The 24,751-nt window shown below is 35.2% G+C and overlaps 1 protein-coding gene across 1 annotated transcript; it reads right to left on the bottom strand.

Annotated features, from left to right (window-relative positions):
- Window positions 1-12,127: 12,127 nt before the first annotated feature.
- Window positions 12,128-12,901, bottom strand: LOC127080267 (uncharacterized). The gene has a single exon (XM_051020593.1). It carries the CDS (start codon window positions 12,899-12,901, stop codon window positions 12,128-12,130), a length of 774 nt encoding a protein of 257 aa, XP_050876550.1.
- Between the last annotated feature and the right edge of the window lie 11,850 nt (window positions 12,902-24,751).

Below are 24,751 nucleotides of genomic sequence, written 5' to 3'. Positions count from 1 at the left end.
GTGTGTGTGTGTGTGTGTGTGTGTAAGAGAGAGAGAGAGAGAGAGAGAGAGAGAGAGAGATGATGTTATCTATCATGCTAGAAGTCTTCATTAAAGATAATTATCCTAATTATTAGTTTGGTTGCTCTATCCTATGGTGCAAGATTTCATTTTGTTCAGTTTTGGTAGGGGGATTAACTAGCTTACTTTTTGTTTTGGCTTTTTGGTTCATTTTGAAGTTGAGGATTCTACTTGCATAATTTTTCTTAGTAACTTTTACTAGATGCTCCACCTTTTCACCTGATGGGATATCACTTGTAATGAGTCAAACATGTTACTAATGGTGAAGACATTAATTGTTCCTCCAATTTTAGGCACAAGAACTTTATTCATTACGTTCTTTGGCATTTTCATTCTTTTTGAAAACTTGTGTGTACTTTATAACATTTTAGTAAATGCAGTAGATCCTTGTGCTAGCCTTATCTACTAGTGCTTACCTCCACTAAACTAAATCCTATAATGAATCATATACCATACTTTAGAACAATTCAAATTTCTTAAAAGGCTAACTACTTTTCTGACATCTTTTGGCGTGATAGAGGTTATCATTAAATCTCAAATTGGTGCATTGATTCTGATCAAGACTTTGTTTCCAATATTGTTAGTAGTCTAATTAGAAGTCTCCTAAGTTTGTACAAATTCTGATATATATATATATATATATATATATATATATATATATATATAGATATATATATATATATATATATATATATATATATATATATATATATATATATATATATATATATATGTGTGTGTGTGTGTGTGTGTGTGTGTGTGTGTGTGTGTGTGTGTGTGTGTGTGTGCGTGGAATTTGATAACATATACCAACTTGGTTTTATGAAAGTCTGTTTTAGCAAAGTTTAACTAAAAAATGGTTAAATGCACCTTAAGGTGCAGTTGCTCAAATAGACATTTATAAAAACAAGTGGGTCTATGCTAGAAGACCCCATATATAGGTGCCTTTACCCCCAAACTTAAAGTAAGGACAATGTCCTCACTGTCAGCCTGATGTGTTATGGCACAACATAAAAACATAAGTTAAATTGCAGTAAACTAAACATGATGGGTTAGAAATAACAATTAGGCCTGAGGCCTGTTTCTTTTCCTACTTGGTTGTGGTTTTTCCTCTCTCTTCCTCTTATTTTCTTTGTCCTTATTATTTCTTTCCTCCTCTTTCTTTCCCTTGGCCGATTTACCCTATGACTTAGCCTCCTTATCATAAACAACAACTGATTTACCTTTATTTTCATTTTTTAAGAGGACTCAGTGGTTCTTTGTTTCTCTTCTGTTGAGGGTTTTGTGACATGTTTTATTACATTAAATGACTTACTTTTTTATTTTGCCTATGTTTGCATACTCGACCTTGGTCTTAGATTCCATTGTGCAATGTTATATTTGTGAGTATCCTAAACAAGGGTGCACTTGCCAAGAAGCGGTATCACCAAGGAAGTTTCTTCGTAAGAATAGAGGGTATGCCCTTGGCACTGATGACGGGTGTAACACCATTAGTCAAAGAAGACAGAGTCCTCCATTACTCCTTGAAGATTAGGTGGTCAACAACTTCCCCTGATCACGAGGGAGTGGTTTCCACCCCTAAGGGTTATCCAAACCCCAGGCCCAAGAAGTCTCTATAAATAAGTCTCCCCCGAGGGGGAAAGGGGCAGATCTTAAGCATAATAGATCAAAACTCACATATGCTTATAACTAAGCACATCATTCAATAACTTAGCCTTTCACCTCACATGAGAAGGACCTCTAAACTACCATAAAATAATAACATACATGACTTCTCACCACAGTGGGAAATCCATAACCACCATACATCGTAATATACCTAGTAAGGCCTCTAAGAATCCTTTCCCTTCGTAGGGGTACATGCACACATTTACTTTTTGACTAGTACTTTAACACCTTCGTAAGGCCCCAATAAACCTAAATTAGGCCATATATTCTTCATCATCGTCACCCTACTCACTTCCATCATCTTTGCCCTACTCTCGAACACGGTTAATAGGAGAGCTCCATCCCATATGCCAAAAGGTACTAGTGGCAGCAGTGATGCCGATGTCCTGGCGAAGACGCGTACCGCCATGGACGAATTTCGCTTCTATAACTAGATATTAGAGAATAATGTCCACAACATTAGGCAACGCCAACAGAAGTCCAATCCCTCATAGGAGATGGAATTTTTGGACCCCTATCCATTCTTAGATGAAATATGGGGGCGCCCGTTCTAGAGGGATTCAAACCTCCCTCTCTGGACAAGTTTGATGAGTATGGTGATCCCTACGAGCATGTTTCATCCATCCACACATTGATGGCATTCATAGGAGCATTTGAATCTCTAAAGTGTAAGCTTCAATTTGGCATATTTAAGGACTCCTCCCTGCGATGGTATATGGGTCTTCCCCGTGCCTCCATTGCTGCAGGTGTGAAGATTAGTGCAACAAGCTGTTGATTGCAAGGGTTCAGGTGATACTAAAGTTGTGTGGTTTTTCCGAAACTGAAGTGGATGTGTATTCAAGATTCCTGCCTGCTAGTCAAGTTGAGATATATTTTTTAGGGATAAATATTATGTATTGTTGATGTTTTCTTCTCGGAGAATGGATAACAAATGTGACGGATAGTGAAGTACCAATGGTGTGTGATTCCTGATGTTTTTCTTGAAGATATATGTGACTTACTTCTAGAGCGTGAACTTGAGTTTGACAAAGGTAAAAGGTTGTCTATTATGCTTCAGGACAATTAAATATTCATGTGAGGAATTATCCTACCTGTGATTTTGAGTGGGTAGTTATAGTGTTTGTGGTGAAGATATGGAGGCACTAGTTATATGGTCGAGGTTCGAAGTGTTCAGTAATCATGGGAGTTTGAGATATATGACATGGTTAGAATTTTTGAAGGACTATGATGTTGGTTTGAATTACCATCCTGGTAAAACCAATGTTGTAGCAAATGTTTCAAGTCGGAAATCCTTGCACATATTAGCATTGATGGTTGAAGAGTTGGATTTGATCGATTAATTAAGAGACTTGAGATAATGTGCGAGATGACTACTAATAGTGTGAGATTCAGTATGCTGGAGCTGACTAAATGGTATCCTTAAAGAGAATATCGAGAGAGTCATAAGTTATATGTTGATTTGTTGAATCTTTCGGTATTAGTTAACTAAAGTGAAGCTGAGGACTTTAAAATTGATAAGAATGGAATCTTGAGGTTTTGAAATAAAGTTTGTATGCCTGATGTGCCAGATCTTGAGAGAATGATTTTAGAGGAAAGTCACAGAAGCATTTTAAGTGTCTATCCTAGGACTACTAAAATGTACCAAGATCTTAAGAAGACATTTTTGGTGGTCTGGAACGAAGAGATACATTATGCAGTTTGTTTACGCTTGTTTGACTTGCTAGAATTGGAAGAATAAGCATCAGAAAACTTGTATAATGATGCAATCGTTGGATATTCCTGAATGGAAGTAGGACAATATCTCGACGGACTTTTTTACAGGGTTGCCAAGTACTCATAAAGGAAATGATGCGATTTGGGTTGTTGTAGACAGACTGACTAAGTCAACCTACTTTATCCCAAAAGATCAGTTTTCCGTTGCTCAAGATAACATAAATCTATATCAGTGGGATGGTGAAATTACATGGTATTCCGTCGATTATTATTTATGATAGAGGTATGAGATTTACGTCCAAGTTTTGGGATAGCTTGTAGGAATAATCGAGGACTAAGTTAAGTTGAGCTCTGTCTATCATTCGCAGAAAGATGGTCAAACTAGGGGGACTATTCTTTCTTTGGAGCAAGGAAGTTGCATGGTGGGTGGGCGGGAAAGTTGGATAGTAGAGTTTATCTGAAGCTATTCAAATGGGATTGGGATAGTAATAGGGTGTTTTTATGGTAATTTGGAATTAAAAAGTTTTTACTTTAGTTTGGGAATATGGATAATATGTTATTATATCTAGTTAAGGTACGTGGAGGACAAAAAGAAAAACAAAAAAAAATGAATTTTACAAAAGTAGCTGTTAGGAAGGAACCCAGGAATTCGTAAAGTTTAAAAAAAATGATTTTATCAGGTAATGGGGAGAATTACTTACTGTAAGGTGACTGTTAGGTAGCACGATGGTGAGGGTTCCCTTACCCTCCCATCAGCGCCATCTTTGGCTAGATTTTTATATTAGTTTCTTTGTGTTTTTCTATTACTATCAAATGGGATTTGGGATAAATCTCATTTGGCCATCGTCGATTTTTCTGCTTTTTTGTGTTTGATGTTATGTGGGATTTTGGATAAATCTCATTTTTGTTGCCGTATAATTGTTATCAATGATTATTTTATATATTTTTATGTGTTTGCTATTATGATCCTATGGGATTTGGGATAAGTCTCATTTGACTTAAATTCTTTTGAATTGATTTTTCTTCTCCTATCTTATTGTTGTTTGAATCCCATTTGATTGTCTTATTGTTGTATGATTGATATATGACTGTACCATATTTACTTGGGATTTGGGTTCTATTTAAATTCAAATACGATATATATATATATATATATATATATATATATATATATATATATATATATATATATATATATATATATATATATATATATATATATATATATATATATATATATATATGATATAATCAAAATGATATGTTTTTATTTTATTAAAATATATTTAATTACAATTGAAGTGCATTCAATTAAAATAAGATGAAATTTGTTTTCGTAATTCTTTATAATAATACTCATTATCAATATTCAATTTAAATATTGTAGCATTTATTATAAGTTTCGTAGCAGCAACACCATGTGACTTGGATAATGGTTACAGAAACACTATGTCTCAATTTAATTTGTTTTATAATAATTATATTATTATTATTATTATTATTATTATTAATTATAATACTTTATAGTTAAGTTGGAGATATTTGTCATCTAGAGTTATTTGATTAATTTAAGTGATTTTCTTATCCTGTTAGAGTGTCAATAAAGCCAATACAGTTCAATAGAATTATCACTCGTGTAAAATTATCAACAGAGCAATTTCAAAACAGTTTAGAGTACTTTTTTAGAAAATCGAGATTTTGGGTGAATAATGATTTGGGGTGAATAGTGTTTTCGAGTGAATAATGATTTCGGTTGAATAGTGTTGTCGAGTGAATAGTACTTAAAGTCGCATGTTTATGTATCAGTGTTTCGGTGAAGTAACATCCCACGTGTGAATTTTCTATAAAAATAAAGTATGTGGTTTTAAGGTGTTACATAGTGGTATCACATAATGGTCCATCAAGCCAGCCAGGTTTTTGTATTGTTTGTTTCCTAGTATGCGACATGTGTGTGAAACACAGTCGATACTCATTTGTTTCCTTGACCTCTTTTTAGCATGAGCGGTATTGAAACAAGTGGGGGAGAATCATTTGTTTCTCTGTGTTGCTGCAGGTGTGAAGAGTTAGTGCAACAAGTTGTTGATTGCAAGGGTTCGGGTGATATTAAAGCTGTGTGGTTTTTTCGAAACCGAAGTGGATGTGTATTCGAGATTCTTGCCTACTAGTCAAGTTGAGATGTATTTTTGAGGGAGAAATATTAGGTGTTGTTAAGGTTTTCTTCTCGGAGAATGGATAATAAATGTGACGGCTAGTGAAGTACCAATGGTATGTGATTCCTGATGTTTTTCCTGAAGATATATGTGACTTACCTCTAGAACAGGAACCTGAGTTTGACGAAGGTGAAGGGTTATCTATTATGCTTTGGGAAAATTAAAGATTCATGTGATGAATTATCCTACATGTGATTTGGAGTGGGAAATTGTAGTATTTGTGCTGAAGATATATAGGCACTAGTTATTTGGTCGAGGTTCGAGGTGTTCAGTAATCATTGGAGTTTGAGATATCTGACACGGTTAGAATATTTGAAGGACTATGATGTTGATTTGAATTACCATCCTGGTAAAACCAATTGTAGCAAATATTTCGAGTCTAAAATCCTTGCACACATTAGCATTGATGGTTGGAGAGTTGGATTTGATTGACTAATTCAGAGGCTTAAGCTAGTGTGTGAGATGACTACTAATAGTGTGAGATTGAGTATGCTGGAGCTGACTAAATGGTCTTCTTAAAGAGATTATAGAGAGAGTCAGCAGTTATATGTTGGTTTGTTGAATCGTTCGATATCAGTTAACTAAAGTGAAGTTGAGGACTTTAAAATTGATAAGAATGGAATTTTGAGGTTTTGAAATAAAGTATGTATACCTGATGTGCCAGAGCTTGAGAGAATGATTTTAGAGGAAAGTCACAGAAGCAGTTTAAGTGTCTATCCTAGGGCTACTAAAATGTACCAAGACTTTAAGAAGATGTTTTGGGTGGCCAGGAACGACGAGATACATTGTGCAGTTTGTTTACGCTTGTTTGACTTTCCAGAAGTCAAAGAATAAGCATCAGAAAACTTATAGTCTGATGCAATCGTTGGATTTTTCTGAATGGAAGTAGGACAATATCTCGATGGACTTTTTTACAGGGTTGCCAAGTACTCCTAAGGGAAATGATGTGATTTGGGTGGTTGTAAATAGAGTGACTAAGTCGGCTGACTTTATCCCTGCAAAATAAATCAGGTTTTCACCTTTGGTACCCAAATCTTTTTGGGTCCTAGTGTGTTAGTGGGACCGTTTGTTTCAGATTTTTTTAAAAATGATTTTTATAATGTAATATAATTTTGTTAAAAAATTTGCAAAGAAACTTTTCATAAAAACTTTAAATGAAAATTTGATTTGAATAGTTATTAAAATTTTATTTTAGGTATTTCATCATTTTATTGAAATTTTTTTTGGAGGTCAAATTTAAAAGAAATCACATAATTTTGAAGTTATTTCAAATAGATTGTCATAAAAATCATTTTTTAAATACAAATTTTTGAAAAATTTGCGATTTCAAATATGATTTGATCTTCAATAATTTATGTTTATGTTATAGAATTTCAAAATTAGTCTTCGATTTAAAAAAATGAATTGAAAAAAACTTGTAACATTTTGAATATCATTTTTATAAAAATAATTTTTTAAATAAAAATAAAAAATATTTTTTTTAAAGCTAAAACAAACAAGCCCAATAGCTCTAAGAGGTATAAGTTGATTACCTTTATAAATTCTTAATTTATCATAACAAAATAAGAAAGTTTAATTTCTTTATGTTAAAGCCTTTAGTATGTGCTCTACTTGATTTAAAGCATAATCTTGTTTTGTTCAAGGAAGACCTTTGATTTTAAAGAATCAAATCTATTTTTTCTTTCTCCTTAGTAAACTTACTTAGGAACTCGTGTAGATCTTTCACTTCCTTTTTCATAAAGACACAAGTCTCACACTTACTAGATTGGTTCTAATATTAGCAATTTCATGTCTTAAGGTTTTAGACATATTTTCTAGAAACTCAATATAATCTTTAAGTTCTAAGTTACTCTTTTCAATATTATCATGTTCCCTGATTAACTTAGTATTTAATTTAAACATTTTCTTATACGAGAGAGAGAGAGAGAGAGAGAGAGAGAGAGAGAGAGAGAGAGAGAAACCATATATTTATACAAGTTTAACTTAAAGTGACCTACTTATAGCCCCAAGAATTCTTCTTGAGAGTATCCATTAATATTGAGAGTTTTTAGAAGGATATGCTTGCGAACCTCCTTATACAAGGAAAGAAAGTTTAAAAGCTAACTCCCAACCAAAAAACAAGCATGGTTTATAGTGGTTATCTCCAAACCAAACAAATATTTTCCACGGGCTGATCTCGAACTAAGATAGAGTTCTACATTGGCTATCCTCTGAGCCGATATGGAGTTTTGAGCTAGCTATCCTTCAAACTTAACCAGGGTTTATAAGGCATGGCCTCAAACCGAGTTGAGAATTTACATATGCTAATCTCAAACCAACAAAGCTTTTACGCCAAGCTAAACTCACGAACCAAGATGAGATTTTACATTGGTTAATCTCGAACTGACAAAACATTTACATCGGGATGAACTCAAGAACCATTATGGAGATTTTGATGGTTGGTCTTCATGAACTCAAACATAGCTTTTCTTCTTGGAGAAACTCACGAACCAAGCAAAGACTTCCTAAGACAATCCCCCAAACCACACAAAAGCTTTTACTAGTTTAGCTCACAACCAAACAACTTCTTATATAAGTATATCTTACTCAAGAAACAATATACTCTTGGTAAATTACAATTAAGCCCTCACCCAAAACAATGATTCTCACCTAGACTCAAGAATACTCTCAAAGCACTAATGACAAAGTATATGTCAGAAAATGATAGATTTAGAGAAAATAATGAGAGAGAAATTAAGTGAGAACAAAAGCTTATTTCTTCAGATGAAATGAAATGATTGAGAAGTTATTTATTTATAGACCATATTGTGGTTTAAATTTGGAAATAATCAATGAGCAAAATGAATTCCATAAGCGATTAAGCCAATCGATTATTGACCCCAAATAATCTATTGTTCAAGCCATAAATGGAAGATTTTGATATTTAACCGTAATCAATCATTAAGAGACTGTACCAATCAATTTTAGACTAACCAAGTGAAAATAATCTATTAGGTCATTAGGTCTAATCAATTATTCAGGTTAAGAAGTCATCTAATTGATCAATCAATCCCCTAATCAATTAGTTAGGCCTTAAACACATTTTCAGGAGGTTTTACTAGAACAAGAGAGGCTTCTCAAATGTTTTAAATGTGTGCGTGATTTTTCCATAATATTTCTAGTAATACCCTTGTACCTTTAAAAGACATTGATCAATTGGACAGACACGACAAGGTAAGCTTTCACGCTTCGTCCTTTCCTAACTCTGAAGCTTTAAGTCTTAACATCATTATATTTGAGTTTAGTATCACACAAGAACCTTGAATCTTCTTTCTTGATGAGGTTGGAGATATCTTCAGTTTGATTGCCATCATCTAAGAGGGTAGAAGATAAACCACTAACAAACCTTGAAACATAAGTCTTCACTTAAATTTCGTTTGACCACATTGTTGACTTTAAAGAGATGACTTGTTGACTTCAAAATCATATTCAAAAGGATATCTTGATTCAAGAGGATAGCTTGATAAAACACCTTTAGCATCTTCGTTTGCTTGAGCTATCTTCAATAGTGAAATTCTGGCAAGCAGATCCCTGATGTCGTACACGATGTCACGACCTCAGGGTCAACACATTATCACACCACAAACAATAACAAGATTAAAATAACAGTATGACAGTAAATAACATAATCAATTATTAACACAATTTGATGCAACATCACCTACATCTAGGGGCTACCAAGCCAGGAAGGAAATCCACTATCACAAAATTAGTTTGAAGTCCTGAACAACCTCAGGTTTTAAAAACTTCTCACTTAATCTCTATTTGTGGAAGTTTTTATCTAGAACACTCCTAGTTATGAGACCCCTCTCATTTCCCTCTAATCACACAACAATGGTAACAACTTATATTAAAAACCACAATCCACTCTTTCTTAAAAGCTTCAGAGGGATTGACACTTACAACTCAATACACCAGGTCCAATTCAAGTATGGAGGAGATACTCAAATGGCTCACACAAAGCACACACCCGAAACCCTAATTTTAATAATATACTACACTACTTCGATGCATTCTTAGGTTTAGAACTTCTCTATAAATAGTTGTGGAAGGGCATGGACTTCGGTCTTGATATGCAACAGATCCAAGATCTCTGCACAATCTTCTGAAGATATGGTCTCAATCAAATCAGATGTTTCCTAAAATGTCTTGACATCGTTACTTCGTAAATAAGTCAAGACACAATAGTCTTATGCTTTATGGAAAACGCTCAACATAATACGTGAACTAAATCCTCAAAGAATCTTCAGATAACACATTAAAGAGACTGAATCTCACAAGATACTAAAGCTAGGTATCGCTCTAATATTGAAATAACTGAAGGAGAAGGGCGATCCAAAACGCAGCGGAATTTAAAATTTCTCCTTTAATGATCCTTACGAATGGGCATGATCAGTGATAGAATCGTTACCTCTTGTGGCGATTGTAACCTTTGATGCAGATCTGCGGAGCGATCACGAACGTTGAACAATGACAACACCTCTACTCAGTCCACACGAACAGATTCCTTCAATCTCAGTGCTAGCTGCTATGAATGAAGGCTTTGAGTGAGAGAGAGAGAAACGAAATTGCAACTGCACTAATGCTTCTACACAAGGGTTCTATTTATAGAACCACTTGTGTGGGCTGCAATCTAAAAAGCCCACTCAAGTGTATATGGCCCATATCTTATAATATGCCAAAATCACTTAAGCGCGTGGTACCTTACCATATTTCGTATTCTACTTAAGTACACCGTACCTTACGATGTTCTATAATTCACTTAAGGGCACCGTACATTACGGTATTCCTTAGTTACTCCATCTCTCATCAATCCGTCCTTTGTGTGTGACCCTATAGGTTTTCGTGGTATTGGCAATTATATTAAATCACGTATTTAACATAATAAACAGTGAGCGGTATCTAGCAACACATCACTGCTACCCAAGACACGAAAATGTCATGTGATCTGACAAATCCTTCTGTGATAATAATTATGTGTATAATTACCCTTTTTCCCTTATGTCTATATTGAACACAAGGCATAGACCGTGTCATCGTTGTCCAGTTCAATATTGGGCCATAGACATTTATCCTGTTACGCAGGATGGGCAAATTCCATCTAGGTCACTCATGTCCCTTAGCATGCTTCTCGGAGTACCCATCAACTGTCTTTATGGTCATCCAATTACGGACAACATTTGATCAGCAATAAGGTACTCAACTCTACATCTAGGGTCCATAGTGGTTTCAGGTCGAAGGGTGGTATACACCATTATCACCATGAGAATAACTTATGACACTTTGCATAACATTCTATATAGTATTCTCATAGCGGGTCAATCCAGTATAAATATTATTCTTAATATTCATACCTATGTTTAAGACTTGATAACTCCTTATCCATGATCCATGAGATGTGATCATTAGTCTATATACATAATAGTGTTAATGCTTTAATGTTATCCCACTTCACAATAAAGCTCGACTACGGATACTTTAAGAATAGTGTCCTTATGTTTAATGTGATCTCATGATTAAGTCATACTTGATACATTAAACGGACTATCTATTCTAGGGACTTTATTAAACAAACATAATAAAGAAAAAGCTTTTTATTATTAATAAATAATTCGATACAAGTACCAAAAGTATTGGCCTTTAGGGCTTACACCAACAATAACATGTCAGGACATCTTGTTTAACATCTGTAAAAAATATTTATTTTTCCAAAATGTAGCCAATCACACTATGTCAGACCTAACAATCTCCCCCCATTTGGAAAGTTTTGGCTAAACCAATCTTTGCAAAGACCAACAGGTAAGAGGGTTAGAAACAAGGATATACCCCAACAAGAAAACATACGACATCCTTTTTCACGCAAACACCAGAGGCATGCGCAACGAACAACAAGCCTCATATTGTCTTGTACGACGTCCCTAAGAGGAAAAAATAAATTTCATTTTAGAAAGGATGTCAGGATATTGTTCCTGACATCATGAACATTAGTAACCCCTTCATAATAAACACGCTCCTCCTGAGTATTAGGACCAGGGGCTGAGTTACCCCAAGGGTTACTCCCCCTCCATACATGTGCATGCTCCCCCTAAAGGAGAAAGAGGGACTAAGAAGCAGAACACACAACCAACAACACCACATCATACCTACTCCCCCTTTTTAGCCATAAAGTTGACAAAAACCACACTAACCAAAACAACAATGTTAGCAAAACATAGTTAAGAGAGTTTACAAACCAACCATAACCAAGAGAACTTTTAAAGTACAAAAAAAAATTATCCAGGGCACAACCCACAAAAGAGACATAAGAATAACCAACACACAAAAGAACTAAAGATCTTCAATCCACATAACTGCTAGTGGCATCTTCATCATTACTAGCATCAGACCCATCTTCATTTTCCTTTTTTTTCACCTGTTCCATCACCTTTCAAACCTTCTTATTCTTCAGATAGGGCCTTAACCAACACTTCAATCTTGCTTTTCCTTTCAGTACAAATTTTTATAGTGTCATCCAAGGTCTTGGAGGTATCTTTTAGCTCAGCTAGGATGCATGTTCTGTTAGTAGGCATGGAAGGTGTCTGTCCAAATGTCATGACAATGTCTGGGACATGTTTCCCAGTGAACAACCTAAAATGCAATGAGAGAGGATGATCCCTTTTGCATGTACTGTTATAGTTGGTTAAGATACTATGGCGTTGACTCAGGATAACCCGGCAGATAAATGATGATAAAGCTATTGGCATTTTCACAGCATAAGAGGCAACATGCTTCATAGTTTGATCAAAAACATAGAATCCAAAATCAAATTTTGACTTGGTCCCAACAATATAGATAAACTTACCTAGTCCAGTAGCTATGTTGGAGGTGTGATTGGTTAAAACCCAATTTGCAGCTCCATTTTTGTGGAGAACAACATACTTTACACTCAAGGCACTAGCAAACAATTTCCCTTTCCTTGGCCATTCCTTCACTTGCTTAGCAATAATCTCTCTACAAATGAAATTGTCAGAGACTTCAATTTTATCTTGTTCTTTTTCATTTCTTCCCAAGAACCTGTTGATTATTTCAGGAGAAAAATCCACACATCTTCCAATGACATACACTTTTCTAAACTCTTTGCTCCTCTTGTTATCACACTCCTTGGAGATTTTCACAATAAATTCTTTGACAAGCATTTCATAGCACTTGCCAAAACCAGTTACAATTTTCATTAATCCCACCTCTTAAATCAGATTCATCACCTCTTTACATTCAAAAGCATATTTCCCCGATCCCCTTTACAATGCTTATCTTCTTTGATAAACAAGTTTCCATTTTCAACATTCTCCACAGAGTGAAATGAAATGTTGTCAATTGGATTTTCAGGAATATTAGCTGGTATCTTTTTCCCAGAGGCTTGCTTTCTGGAAGTTGAGATGATGCCCTGAACATTGTGTTAGACATCATGGTAAAATTAACTAGACTCAGAGGGAACTTCCTTCTTTTTCAGGGATTTCTTAGATACAGGAGTAACCACCTTGCTCCATCTTTTTGTGGGACCAACACTTGCTTTGTTCCTGACAGATTTGGAGGGTGTGCTAGAGGTTTCAAAAGCTTGGCCTTTCCTATTTTTCAACCTTTTAGCTATACCAGTAGCCAGTCTTTGCCCGATAGGAACATCATCAGAGTCCAGTTCCTCAACATTTACTAAGTCAGTGGGTTGATCATTTTTCTCAACAGGGCTTTTATCTTTGTCACCCAGATCATCAGTCATTTCTCCAGACCTTGCTCTGTCTTGCTATTTCTTAGGAGATAGAGTAGGTGGATTCACATCATATTTATCCCTGGGGTTCTCAGTATTGTTATCAGGTTGGGCCAAGGATGTGGAGACATCCGGCATGACATTAGTCTTGGGGTCAATACCCAACACTTGAGAGATCAAAACACAAATATTCTTATCAATATCATCTCTGTCAGCAAAGATCATGTTGTATTTACTCAAGATAATTATGGATCTAGGTCTATTGCTGGTTTCAGATGCTTCAATATCTTCCATAACATTTGTCACAATGGGATAATCGTTAGACACATCAACATTAGGTTTAATGTTGATGGGATCGAGATACAGACTAGTCATAGACTAGGGTTTCTTCACTATAGTAGGGGATTCAGGAGCATTCATATTTCTAGAAGTCATGGAAGGAGTGGAAGAGGTACTTACTTTAGAAGGCTTGCCTTTCCTTGAAGATGAAGTTCCATCCTTTCTCATGGGATTTGCATGGACAGGGACGATCGAGAGGGGAACAACCTTAGTAGTGACATCCGAGAGATTTATCTCAGTGCCAATATTTTTAGGGTTTGATTGCTATTTGAAGTGTTTGCTTGGAGTAGAGACATAAGGTTATGACATTTTGGAGGTTTTCTGTATGAAATGTAGAGAGAAGATGGAGAGATGAGAGCGTCTGAGAGAAAGTTTGAGAGAGAGAATGCAGGAGGTAGCGTGAAAGTGGTTGGGGTGCAGCGTTGGAAAAGTAAGAAAAATTTGTAATGATAGTCCTTGAGTTTTATGCATAATTAAGTGGAGGGAAGAGAAAATTTGATTTCCATATCTCTACTTTAGTAATTGTTATAATTCTTCAAGCATGCAAATGCCCAATTCGCCCCTTAATTTTTCAAACTGATTTACATCTAAAGCTTTAGTAAAAATATTCGCCAGTTGCTTCTCAGTAGTTACATGCTCAAGAGTGACAATTTTGTCTTCCACCAGATCCCTAATGAAGTGATGACAAATATCAATATGCTTAGTTATGTTGTGCTGAATAGGGTTCTTGGAAATGTTAATAGCACTTAGGTTGTCACAGTACAATGTCATGGCATCTTGCTAGACATTGTATTCTTCTAGCATTTGTTTCTTCCAAATTAATTGAGAGCAACTACTTCCTGCTGTAATATATTCAGCCTCTGCCTAGATAAGGACACACTATTTTTCTTCTTACTGAACCAAGATATAAGACTATTTCCCAAGAAGAAACATCCTCCAGAAGTGCTCTTTCTATCATCAACAATGTCTACTCAATCTGCATCACAGTATCCTGTAAGCAAGGAGATTGCATTGTGAGAATACAACATTCAATATTCACTAGTTCCATTGATATACTTTATAATCCTTTTCACTTGAGTAATATGACTCATTATGGGTTCAGATTGATATCTAGCACAAACTCCTACAACAAATGTAATGTCAGGTCTGCTAGCTGTAAGATAGAGCAAACTACCAATCATACTCCTGTACAGACTTTGATCCATATTTACACCTTTTTCATCTTTAGTCAATTTAAAATGAGTTTGTGCAGGTGTCCTTTTATAGCTAGCATTTTCCATGCCAAACTTCTTCACTATATTCTTGGCATACTTGCTTTGAGAGATGAAGATAATTCCATCCATTTGTTTGACTTGGAGCCTAAGAAAGTATATAAGTTCACCAAGATGACTCATTTCAAACTTAGATTGCTTCTTCCTGACAAAATGTTGTACCATCTGGTTTGACATCCCTCCGAACATAATGTCATCAACATATATTTGAGTTGTCATGATTTTACCATGCTCTTCTTTAATAAATTGAGTTTTTTTTTCTGTTCCTCCTTTCATGTATCCATTGTTAACAAGGTACTCAGTGAGCCTTTCATACCAAGCCCTATGAGATTGCTTTAATCTATATACAACTTGTAAGTTTAAGGAGTGCCTTAGAGGGGGTGAATGAGGCACTTAGAGTATTTTTCGGATTTTTGACGGTTTATGACTTTTACTTTCTAAAATGCTTAAGTGATGAAAAGTGGTAAAGAGCGGAAGGTAAAGGACACAGCGATGTATAGTGGTTCCCCTCACAGATTGAGAGTACTCCACTCCCCTTTCAACACGAAAGAGAATTTACTATCTATTATGACTTGTACACGACAGACACAATCACCAAGAACAACCTCTTGTGATTCACCAAGTTGATATGAGAACAATCCTCTAAAACTCAACTCTCTTGCTTCCAACAATCCTGGACAACAAGGTGTTTACAAAACACACAATCTTATTTTTCAACAATTAAAAATAAGATATGGATTACAACAATGGATTGAATGTAAAGTTTGTAGTAAAATGATCACACAAAGTGATATATCAATATGCTTGATCTTCTCTTCCAATGAAAATAATTCACAACACAAAAATATTAGATTGCTCAAGAATTTTCTGTTTTGAATGATATGAAAATATGCAGAAAAATCTTGAATGAAGATTTAAAACAATAAGTGTGAATTCTGAAAAATCTAAGAGATTGATTGGAAGAGGTGAAGTTTGAATTTGAAAGATCATGTATTTATATGCACATAACACCTCAAATGAAACATGGTAATGTTCTGAAAAAATCATGAACAATTGTCAAAGATGAAATGAAAAGGTTCCATGAAATGGTGCATGAAGAGGTGTATGAACATTGATTTTTCAGAAACGCACAGTGGTAAATCGATTTACATAATGGGTAAATCGATTACCCTGTTGCAACGTTTAAAATTTTTCAAAATCTTTCAGTGGTAAATCGATTTCCCTAAGAGGTAAATCGATTTACCTAGTTAAAAAACTTGAAATTCCGTTTCTGGAAAAGTAATGCTCGAGTGGTAAATTGATTTCCCTAAGTGGTAAATCGATTTACCTAAGTGAAAAATTTAAATTTTGCTTTTAAAAAATATGTAAGCTTCAGTGGTAAATCGATTTCCCTTATAGGTAAATCGATTTACCCAGTTTGAAAATGCAAAAAATTATTCTAAGTCATTTTCCATGCACAATGAAAAGTTATGCAATAGCCATATGAATACTTGAGCATCTAAGACTTTAGTGAAGGTAAGTATTCTCATTATACCTTCTTGAAGTGAAAAGCTTAGCTTCTTGAATCAAGATGCTTTATCATAGAATAACATCTTTGCCTTCTTGTTGCTTGGAGTTTTGTCTTCATCAAAAACATTCATCATAGAGAAGCTTGACTTCACACAACTTTCCTTAGTTTGTAGACATGATTTGGAAAGTTTGGATCTATGAACCCCTTGGGTTGTTCAACATATACTTCTTCATTCACATACCCGTTTAAAAAGGCACTTTTCACATCCATTTGAAATAGTTTAAATTTAAGTAAACAAGCCACTCCTAACAGTAGTCTTATTGACTCAAGGCGAGCAATACGAGCAAAGGTCTCAGCAAAGTTGACCCCTTCAATTTGAGTGCATCCTTGAGCAACAAGTCTGGCTTTGTTTCTGGTTACAATCCCTTTTTCATCATATTTGTTCATGTAGATCCACTTTGTGCCAATAACATTCATTCCTTTAGGCCTAGGAACTAAGTCCCATACTTCATTTCTTATAAATTGACCTAATTCCTCTTGCACATCATTGATCAAAAATTCATCGGTCAAGGTTTCCTTCACATTTTTTGGTTCAAACTTAGAGATAAAACAAGCATTTGAGATCACATCTCTAGAACTAGTGGTGACCCCTTCATTAAGGTTTCCAATAATGAGATTTATTTGATGATCTTTCTGAATTCTGATGGAGGGACCTTTGTTGACTTGGGGGTTGTCTGGTTCAATGCATACTGATTCACTATCTGACTCAATAACTTCCTTATTTTCATGTGTGTTAATCTGCTGAGATGATGTCCCAACATGAGTCCCTTTTTCTGAGATATTGTCGTCCACTACCACATTGATGGATTCCATCATGACTTTGGTTCTGGAATTAAAAACTCTATAGGCTTTGCTGTTTGTAGAGTATCCCAGAAATATACCTTCATCACTCTTGGGATCCATATTTCTTCTTTGTTCATGGTCAACTAGGATGTAACATTTGCTTCCAAAAACATGAAAGTATTTGAGAGTGGGCTTCTTTGCTTTCCATGATTCATAAAGAGTAGATGAGGTACTGGTTCTTAGAGTGACTCTATTATGAACATAACAGGCAATATTAATTATTTCAACCCAAAAATGATAGGGTAGATGCTTGGCATGAATCATGACTCTAGCTGTCTCTTGTAGAGTTTTGTTCTTGCATTCAATAACTCCATTTTACTGAGGGGTGATAGAAGAGGATAACTCATGACCAATACCTTCAGAGGACCAAAATTCAGCAAATATTCTATTTTCAAATTCCTTCCCATGGTCACTTCGAATCCTGATAATTTCACTTTCCTTCTCTCTTTGAATCTGTTGACATAAATCTTTGAACACCTCAAAGACATCTAGTTTTTCTTTAATGAAGTTCACCCACGCGAATCTTGAAAAATCATCAACAACTACATAGGCGTACCTTTTCCCTCCAAGGCTCTCAACATGCATAGGCCCCATTAAGTCCATATGAAGAAGTTCCAGAACTTTTGAAGTCGTCTGATGTTGTAACTTTGGATGTGACATCTTGGTTTACTTCCCAATTTGACACTCATCATAAATTCTACCTTCTTCAATCTTGAGTCTTAGAATACCTCTGATGGCTTCTTTTGACATAATCTTTTTCATGCCCTTTAGATGTAGATGTCCAAGTTTTTAGTGCCACATGTTAACTTCGTTTTCTTTGGATATCAGGCATGTGGAAGTGTAGTTTGTTTCTTTAGATGACCACAAGTAACAGTTGTCCTTAGACCTGACTCCCTTCATTAGAACTTCATTTTTATCATTAGTGACTAGATACTCTGATTTTGTGAAGTTAACTTTAAGACCCTCATCACACAATTGACTAATACTAATCAAATTAGTAGGCATACCTTTTACCAACATGACATTATTGAGACTTAGGAGTCCTGTACAGGCTAGTCTTCCAACCCCTTTAATTTCACCTTTACCCCCATCTCCAAACATGACATATCCGGTTGAGTATGACTTGATGTTTTCAAATAACTTCTTAACACATGTCATGTGTCTGGGATATCCACTATGAAAATACCTGTCTTCTCGAGCCGAGGCTCTAAGAGAGCTGTGAGCTATAAGGCTGGTGTTGACAGGCTTAGGTATCCACTCTTTCTTTTGATTAACCCTGGGTTGTGTTGGATACCTGGAATAGCCATACAATTTGAAACATAAGGGCTTTATATGACCATATTTTCCACAGTAATGACATCTCCAGCGTAATAACTTGCCTTTAGTTTGGGAGTTCTGATGACTGGCATGATGTTGAGCCAAAGGTTTAGACATTACAAGTTTAGACTCCCTCCTTGGAAGAACAAAGTTGGTCATAAAGGCTTCTCCTTGGCTATGCAGAGATTGATTTTTAAAGCCAATCCCTCTCAGATCTCCAGCTGGTTTTCCAATTTGAAAAACTTTATCTAACACATTAGATCCCTTGTTTAGCATTCTTACAATCTTTGTCATGTTGTCAAGTTTGGAAGTCAACAATATCACCTTACTTTGGAGATTAGAGATGGTGAATTGAAGTCCTTCTTTTTCAGCCTGCATTTGATATATAATTTTCTTATGTTTTTCTCCCAGTTGGCATACTTCTTCACTTTTGGTGTAGAGTTCTCTGTAGGATGCAGTCAGTTCCTCATAAGATGATTCTTCATTACATGAATCTTCATCAGATTCATATCTTCCAGTTAAGACAATAACATGTTTATCAACTTCATCCTCATGTTCACTTTCAGAGTTATCCTCATCAGACCAAGAAACAAACAACCCCTTTTTTGTTTCTTGAGATAGGTAGCACATTCAACTCTAATGTTTCCAAATCCTTCACACCCATGACACTGAATCCCTTTACCTTTATTTGGTCTCTCTTCAGTTCATATTCTTTTCTGGAAATCATTATTGTTCCTGATGTCAAAATAGATGTTCTTGATATTTGGTATTGACTTCCTGTCAATTCTCTTTAGGACCTTGTTGCATTATCTTCCTAGAAGAATTATAGCATTGGTCATTCCTTCATTAATATCCAAGTCACATTTGTTTTGTTCATCTTCAGTGTTGGATACAAATGTTATGGTCTTGGTTTTCTTTTCAGATCTGTCACTAATACCCAATTCAAAGGTTTGGAGAGACCCAATAATTTCATCTACTCTCATGGTGCTAATGTCTTGAGCTTCCTCAATAGATGTGACCTTCATGTCAAATTTCTTAGGTAGAGACCTGGGAACTCTTCTCATCAGTTTTTCTTCTGACATCTTTTCTCCCAAGGCACTAGATGAATTAGCTATTTCAAGAATACTCATGTGAAAATTATGAATATTCTTATCATCTTTCATCTTTAGATTCTCAAATCTGGTAGTGAGAAGCTAAAGTCTAGACATCTTCACTTTGGATGTGCCTTCATGAGTAGTTATGAGGATCTCCCAAGCTTCTTTAGCTACAATACAAGTATTTATCAACTTGGATATATTTTTGTCAACCCCATTGAATAGGGCATTCAAGGCTTTCAAATTTCCAAGATCCAATTCATCTTATTCCTTAGACCAATCCTCTTTAGGTTTCAGTTCAGTAGTAGCATTCCTATCTTTTTCATTCACAACAGGATGTTCCCATCCCTTAATGACAACTTTCCATGTCTTATTATCCATGGATTTTAAGAAAGCCACCATCCCCGCCTTCCAATAATCATAGTTGGATCCATCTAAGATGGGGGGTCTGTTGATAAATCATCCTTCCTTGTCCATGGAGCCATAAAGTATCTTCCTTGGATATCACCTAGAAACAGAGCAGGATGCCTGCTCTGATACCAATTGAAATTATGGCAAGAAAATCCCTGATGTCGTACACGATATCACGACCTCAGGGTCAACACGTTATCACACCATAAACAATAACATGATTAAAATAACAGTATGACAATAAATAACACAATCAGTTGTTAACCCAGTTTGGTGCAACGTCACCTACATCTGGGGGCTACCAAGCCAGGAATAAAATCCACTATCACAAAATTAGTTTGAAGTCCTGAGCAACCTCAGGTTTTACAGACTTCTCACCTAATCTCTATTCGTAGATGTTTCTATCTACAACACTCCTAGATATGAGACCCCTCTCACTTCCCTCTGATCACACAATAGTGACAACAACTTATATCAGAAACCACAATCCACTCTTGCTTAAAAGCTTATGAGGGATTGACACTCACAACTCAATAACCAGGTCCAATTCAAGTATCGAGCACACACACACAAAACCCTAATTTTAACAATATAATACACTTCTTTGATGCATTCTTAGGTTTAGAACTTCTCCATAAATAGTAGTGGAATGGCATGGGCTTCAGTCTTGATATGCATCCAAGATCTCTACACAATCTTCTGAAGATATGATCTCAATCAAATCAGATGTTTCCTAAAATGTCTTGACATTGTTACTTCGTAAATAAGTCAAGACACGATAGTCTTATGCTTTATGGAAAACACTCAACGTAATAAGTGAACTAAATCTTCAGAGAATCTCCAGATAAAACATTAAAGAGACTGAATCTCACAAGATACTAAAGCTAGCTCTTGCTGTAATGTTGAAACAACATGTTAGGACATCTTGTTTAACATCTGTCAAAAATACATGTTTTTCCAAACTGCTGCCAATCACACTATGTCAGACCTAACAAATAGATAATGACTTCATTATAAATTGTTTGATATCAGGTGTTGTCATCATGAAAACCAAACAGGTAATCAGGTGAGTGTAGTTTTTCTAACAATAGACTTCACCACTATAGGTTTCCATGACAATACCTACAAGCACATAGATCCACAAACATGTGAGTAAAAAACTTGGTTATATACAATTATTTAAGTTTATCCCTAATGCAAGATAATGATTTTTCTAGACTTATGTGCCATCTCAATATTCTCCACTTTTGTTAGGCGTGTAGGCATTGCTGACTCACCCTTTAATTCTTTAATACATTTCTCTTGAGTTAAACTTGCTTGCATCTTTACTTTCAACAATCCAAAATTGTTGTCTCTGAAAAACCTCTAAATCTGCCATTTAGAATATAAGGTGTTCACTTGTAACCAAAATCATTTTGCCCCACGGTGTGTGCCACTTAATGTGAAATTGAAAGATTTAATTCCACCAAGAAATTTGATGTGTGGGGACAAAGGACAATGATAACCCAAATAAATAACCTTCAATAAAATAACTCTATATGCAATAAGACAACAATTTAAATTGGCAGAAAATGACAAAATAAAGACAAGAAACACAATATGTCGTTTAACCAATTCGATCAAATGGTATACTATAGAGGAGAGACCAGCTTTGTGATTCATTATTATTTCAAAATTTATTACAAAATATTACAAATGAGTTACAAGAAAATAATCATCCAAGTTCCCGAAAACAAATCATATTTTCTACCCCTAAGAGTTTTGCAATCTCTGAAACACAATATGAAGATAGAGGGAAGGTGTTTAGAAGCATTTTTAAATCCTCTTATATACCCCAAAGGTTTTCCTTAACCCTTGCTTCTCTGAGTTTTCCCTAACTAGCATTGTCACCACTTCCCTCTATCTTCATCTGTAAAGTTTTAAAGGTTATGATAACAAGAATGACATATACTCATATTTATAATTGCAGAAACCCAACAAATCCATAAAAAGCCCAAAACACCTCCCATTAACAAATGGGTCCATGGACCAGAAAGAAGATACCCAAAACTTGTGAACCTAGAAAATTAATCAGGATGACAAAAATTAGACTACCATAGACCGACTCAAACCTTCGCCATGTTGAGTCATCCCCGTCATGAAGTTCCAACAGCGCCAATTTCCGATTTCTGGCAGGCGTCTACCACATCCACCTATAAACTTCGTTAGACTGCCTATTTGCAGATCTGACGACCTCCTGGCTGCTTTTACAACTTTTTAGTTTTTGCAATCTCATGATATTTTTTCTTTCTCTTTGCTACTTAAGTGAAATTTTGGTATTCAGATATCAGATGTCGTATGCGATGTCACGACACTAATATCAGGACTTTAAACAAAAATAATAGTAAGTAGATAAATTATATCGTATACGATGTCATGACACCGGGATCAGGACATGTCACACCAGAAACAATTATGCAGATAATATATGTTGTATACGATGTCACAACACCAGGTTCAAGACATGTCATACTAGAAACAATAACAGTGTAAAATGCAGGAAGAAAATAACACATGTCAATTGTTAACCCAGTTCGGTGCAACGTCACCTACATCTGGGGACATCCAAGATAGGAAAGAAATCCACTATAACAATATTAGTTTAAAGTTATAAACAACCTCTGGTTTTATAAACTTCTCACCTAATCACTACTCGTGGAATTTCTATCTAAGACTCTCATAGATGTAGAGTGTAACACCCCTTTTTCTACCCCAAAATACTTAACATATAATCAGAGTAAATAAGCACGCATATAAACAAAAGGGCGTCACATTGATGTTTTCAAAAAACTAAAAGCTTTCAAAAACTAAACGTCATTCATCATCAATATACAATACACCCGGTCATTTAAAATAACACATATCAGTTATCATGAATATTCAGGAATATGTGTTCGCAGCGGAAAATAATGAATACTCATGCATTTCATAAAATGATCCATGTCCCATACCATGATCATCTCTCAATAATCTCTTCAAGATAAAAGAAGACCATATCCAGAATATTTGGCACTACGGCCTCTCAACAGCAATTGCAAATAAACATGTTCATAAGTAATAACATAATGCATATCCAAATAAGATATGAGTTCAATACTACTAATCTACCCAGTGTTACATGACCAGAGCATTGACTCATTACCTAGTCTTCAAACTAAAATACGGAAACTCTCTGGCTAATCTCGAATGAGCTACCTTCCACTTACGTCAGTAATACTACTCCTGAGTATCTGCGTGATGCCCATGTAAAGGCAACATTCAAACAGAAAGGGTGAGAATTCAAATCATTATGAAGAAGTATAATAAGGCACAATGATTAAATCAACAATTAAAGGAATTCATCACACTTCGTATAACCATGTAAATTATATTCATCAATATTTATTTCACATGTTTCAAACATCCATCAAAACTCAAGGAGTACAATATTAAAATCCAATACTATATTCCCAAAAATACACATAACTACAATTATCACATAATCACATATTTTGCCAAGTTATGTACTCAAACATCACCAAATTCAATTACCATATCTCATACACACATCACAATCACAACAATGCATACACTCAATTACCACATAACTCTAATGTGACTCAATGCAAGACATTTGACTCTATGCATGCGGTACCTCAATGTGAACCCAACGTTTCACCGCTTTCCGATTCAATATCTAGAATCCAAGTCACGCTTCCGATCCGGACAAGATCAAAGCCACTACGTCTATTTCCAATAAAGGATCAACGTCTACTACACCTATTTCCAATTAAGGATCAACGTATGCTACGTCTACTACGCCTATTTCCAATTAATGATCAACGTATGCTACATCTACTACGCCTATTTCCAATTAAGGATCAATGTATGCTACATCTACTACGCCTATTTCCAATTAAGGATCAACGTATGCTACCATGTGAACCCACAGTTTCACCGCTTCCACCATGAAGCCGACCATGCCATGAATGAATGTACAAATACCAACACATATGCAATTAAGATCATCTCTACCATCTTAACATTCCACATATCACCATAATTCAACTCTATGAATTATCCACCAATGGTACATATACACATTCATAACAATTACACCATTCACATAATATTCAATTAAGATCATCTCTACTATCTTAACATTCCACATATAACCATAATTCAACTCTATGAATTATCCATCAATAGTACATATACACATTCATCACAATCCACTATTCACATATATATGCTAATTACTAAATGCACACACCTAGATTTCATTCCAAATTGAATACAACTTTTAAAATCTCAATTTTTCATTTTTCACAGCAAGTAACCGGTTAACGCTCGGTGGATAACCGGTTAACATGAAACAAAATCAATTTCCTGGCAATTTTCAACAGTGTTAACCGGTTAACACTTTTGGTTAATCGGTTAACGCAAAACAGAACACA

The sequence above is a fragment of the Lathyrus oleraceus genome, chromosome 5, assembly GCF_024323335.1.
Source record: "Lathyrus oleraceus cultivar Zhongwan6 chromosome 5, CAAS_Psat_ZW6_1.0, whole genome shotgun sequence".
Classification (NCBI taxonomy): Eukaryota; Viridiplantae; Streptophyta; class Magnoliopsida; order Fabales; family Fabaceae; genus Lathyrus; species Lathyrus oleraceus.
Note: the sequence above shows the minus strand (reverse complement) of the source record. Positions and strands in the feature narration are given on the sequence as shown.

What these genes read in the sequence shown, in the direction of transcription:
- LOC127080267 (XM_051020593.1), bottom strand. Translation starts at nt 12,901, where the DNA reads ATGAAAATTGTAACTGGTTTTGGCAAGTGCTATGAAATGCTTGTCAAA.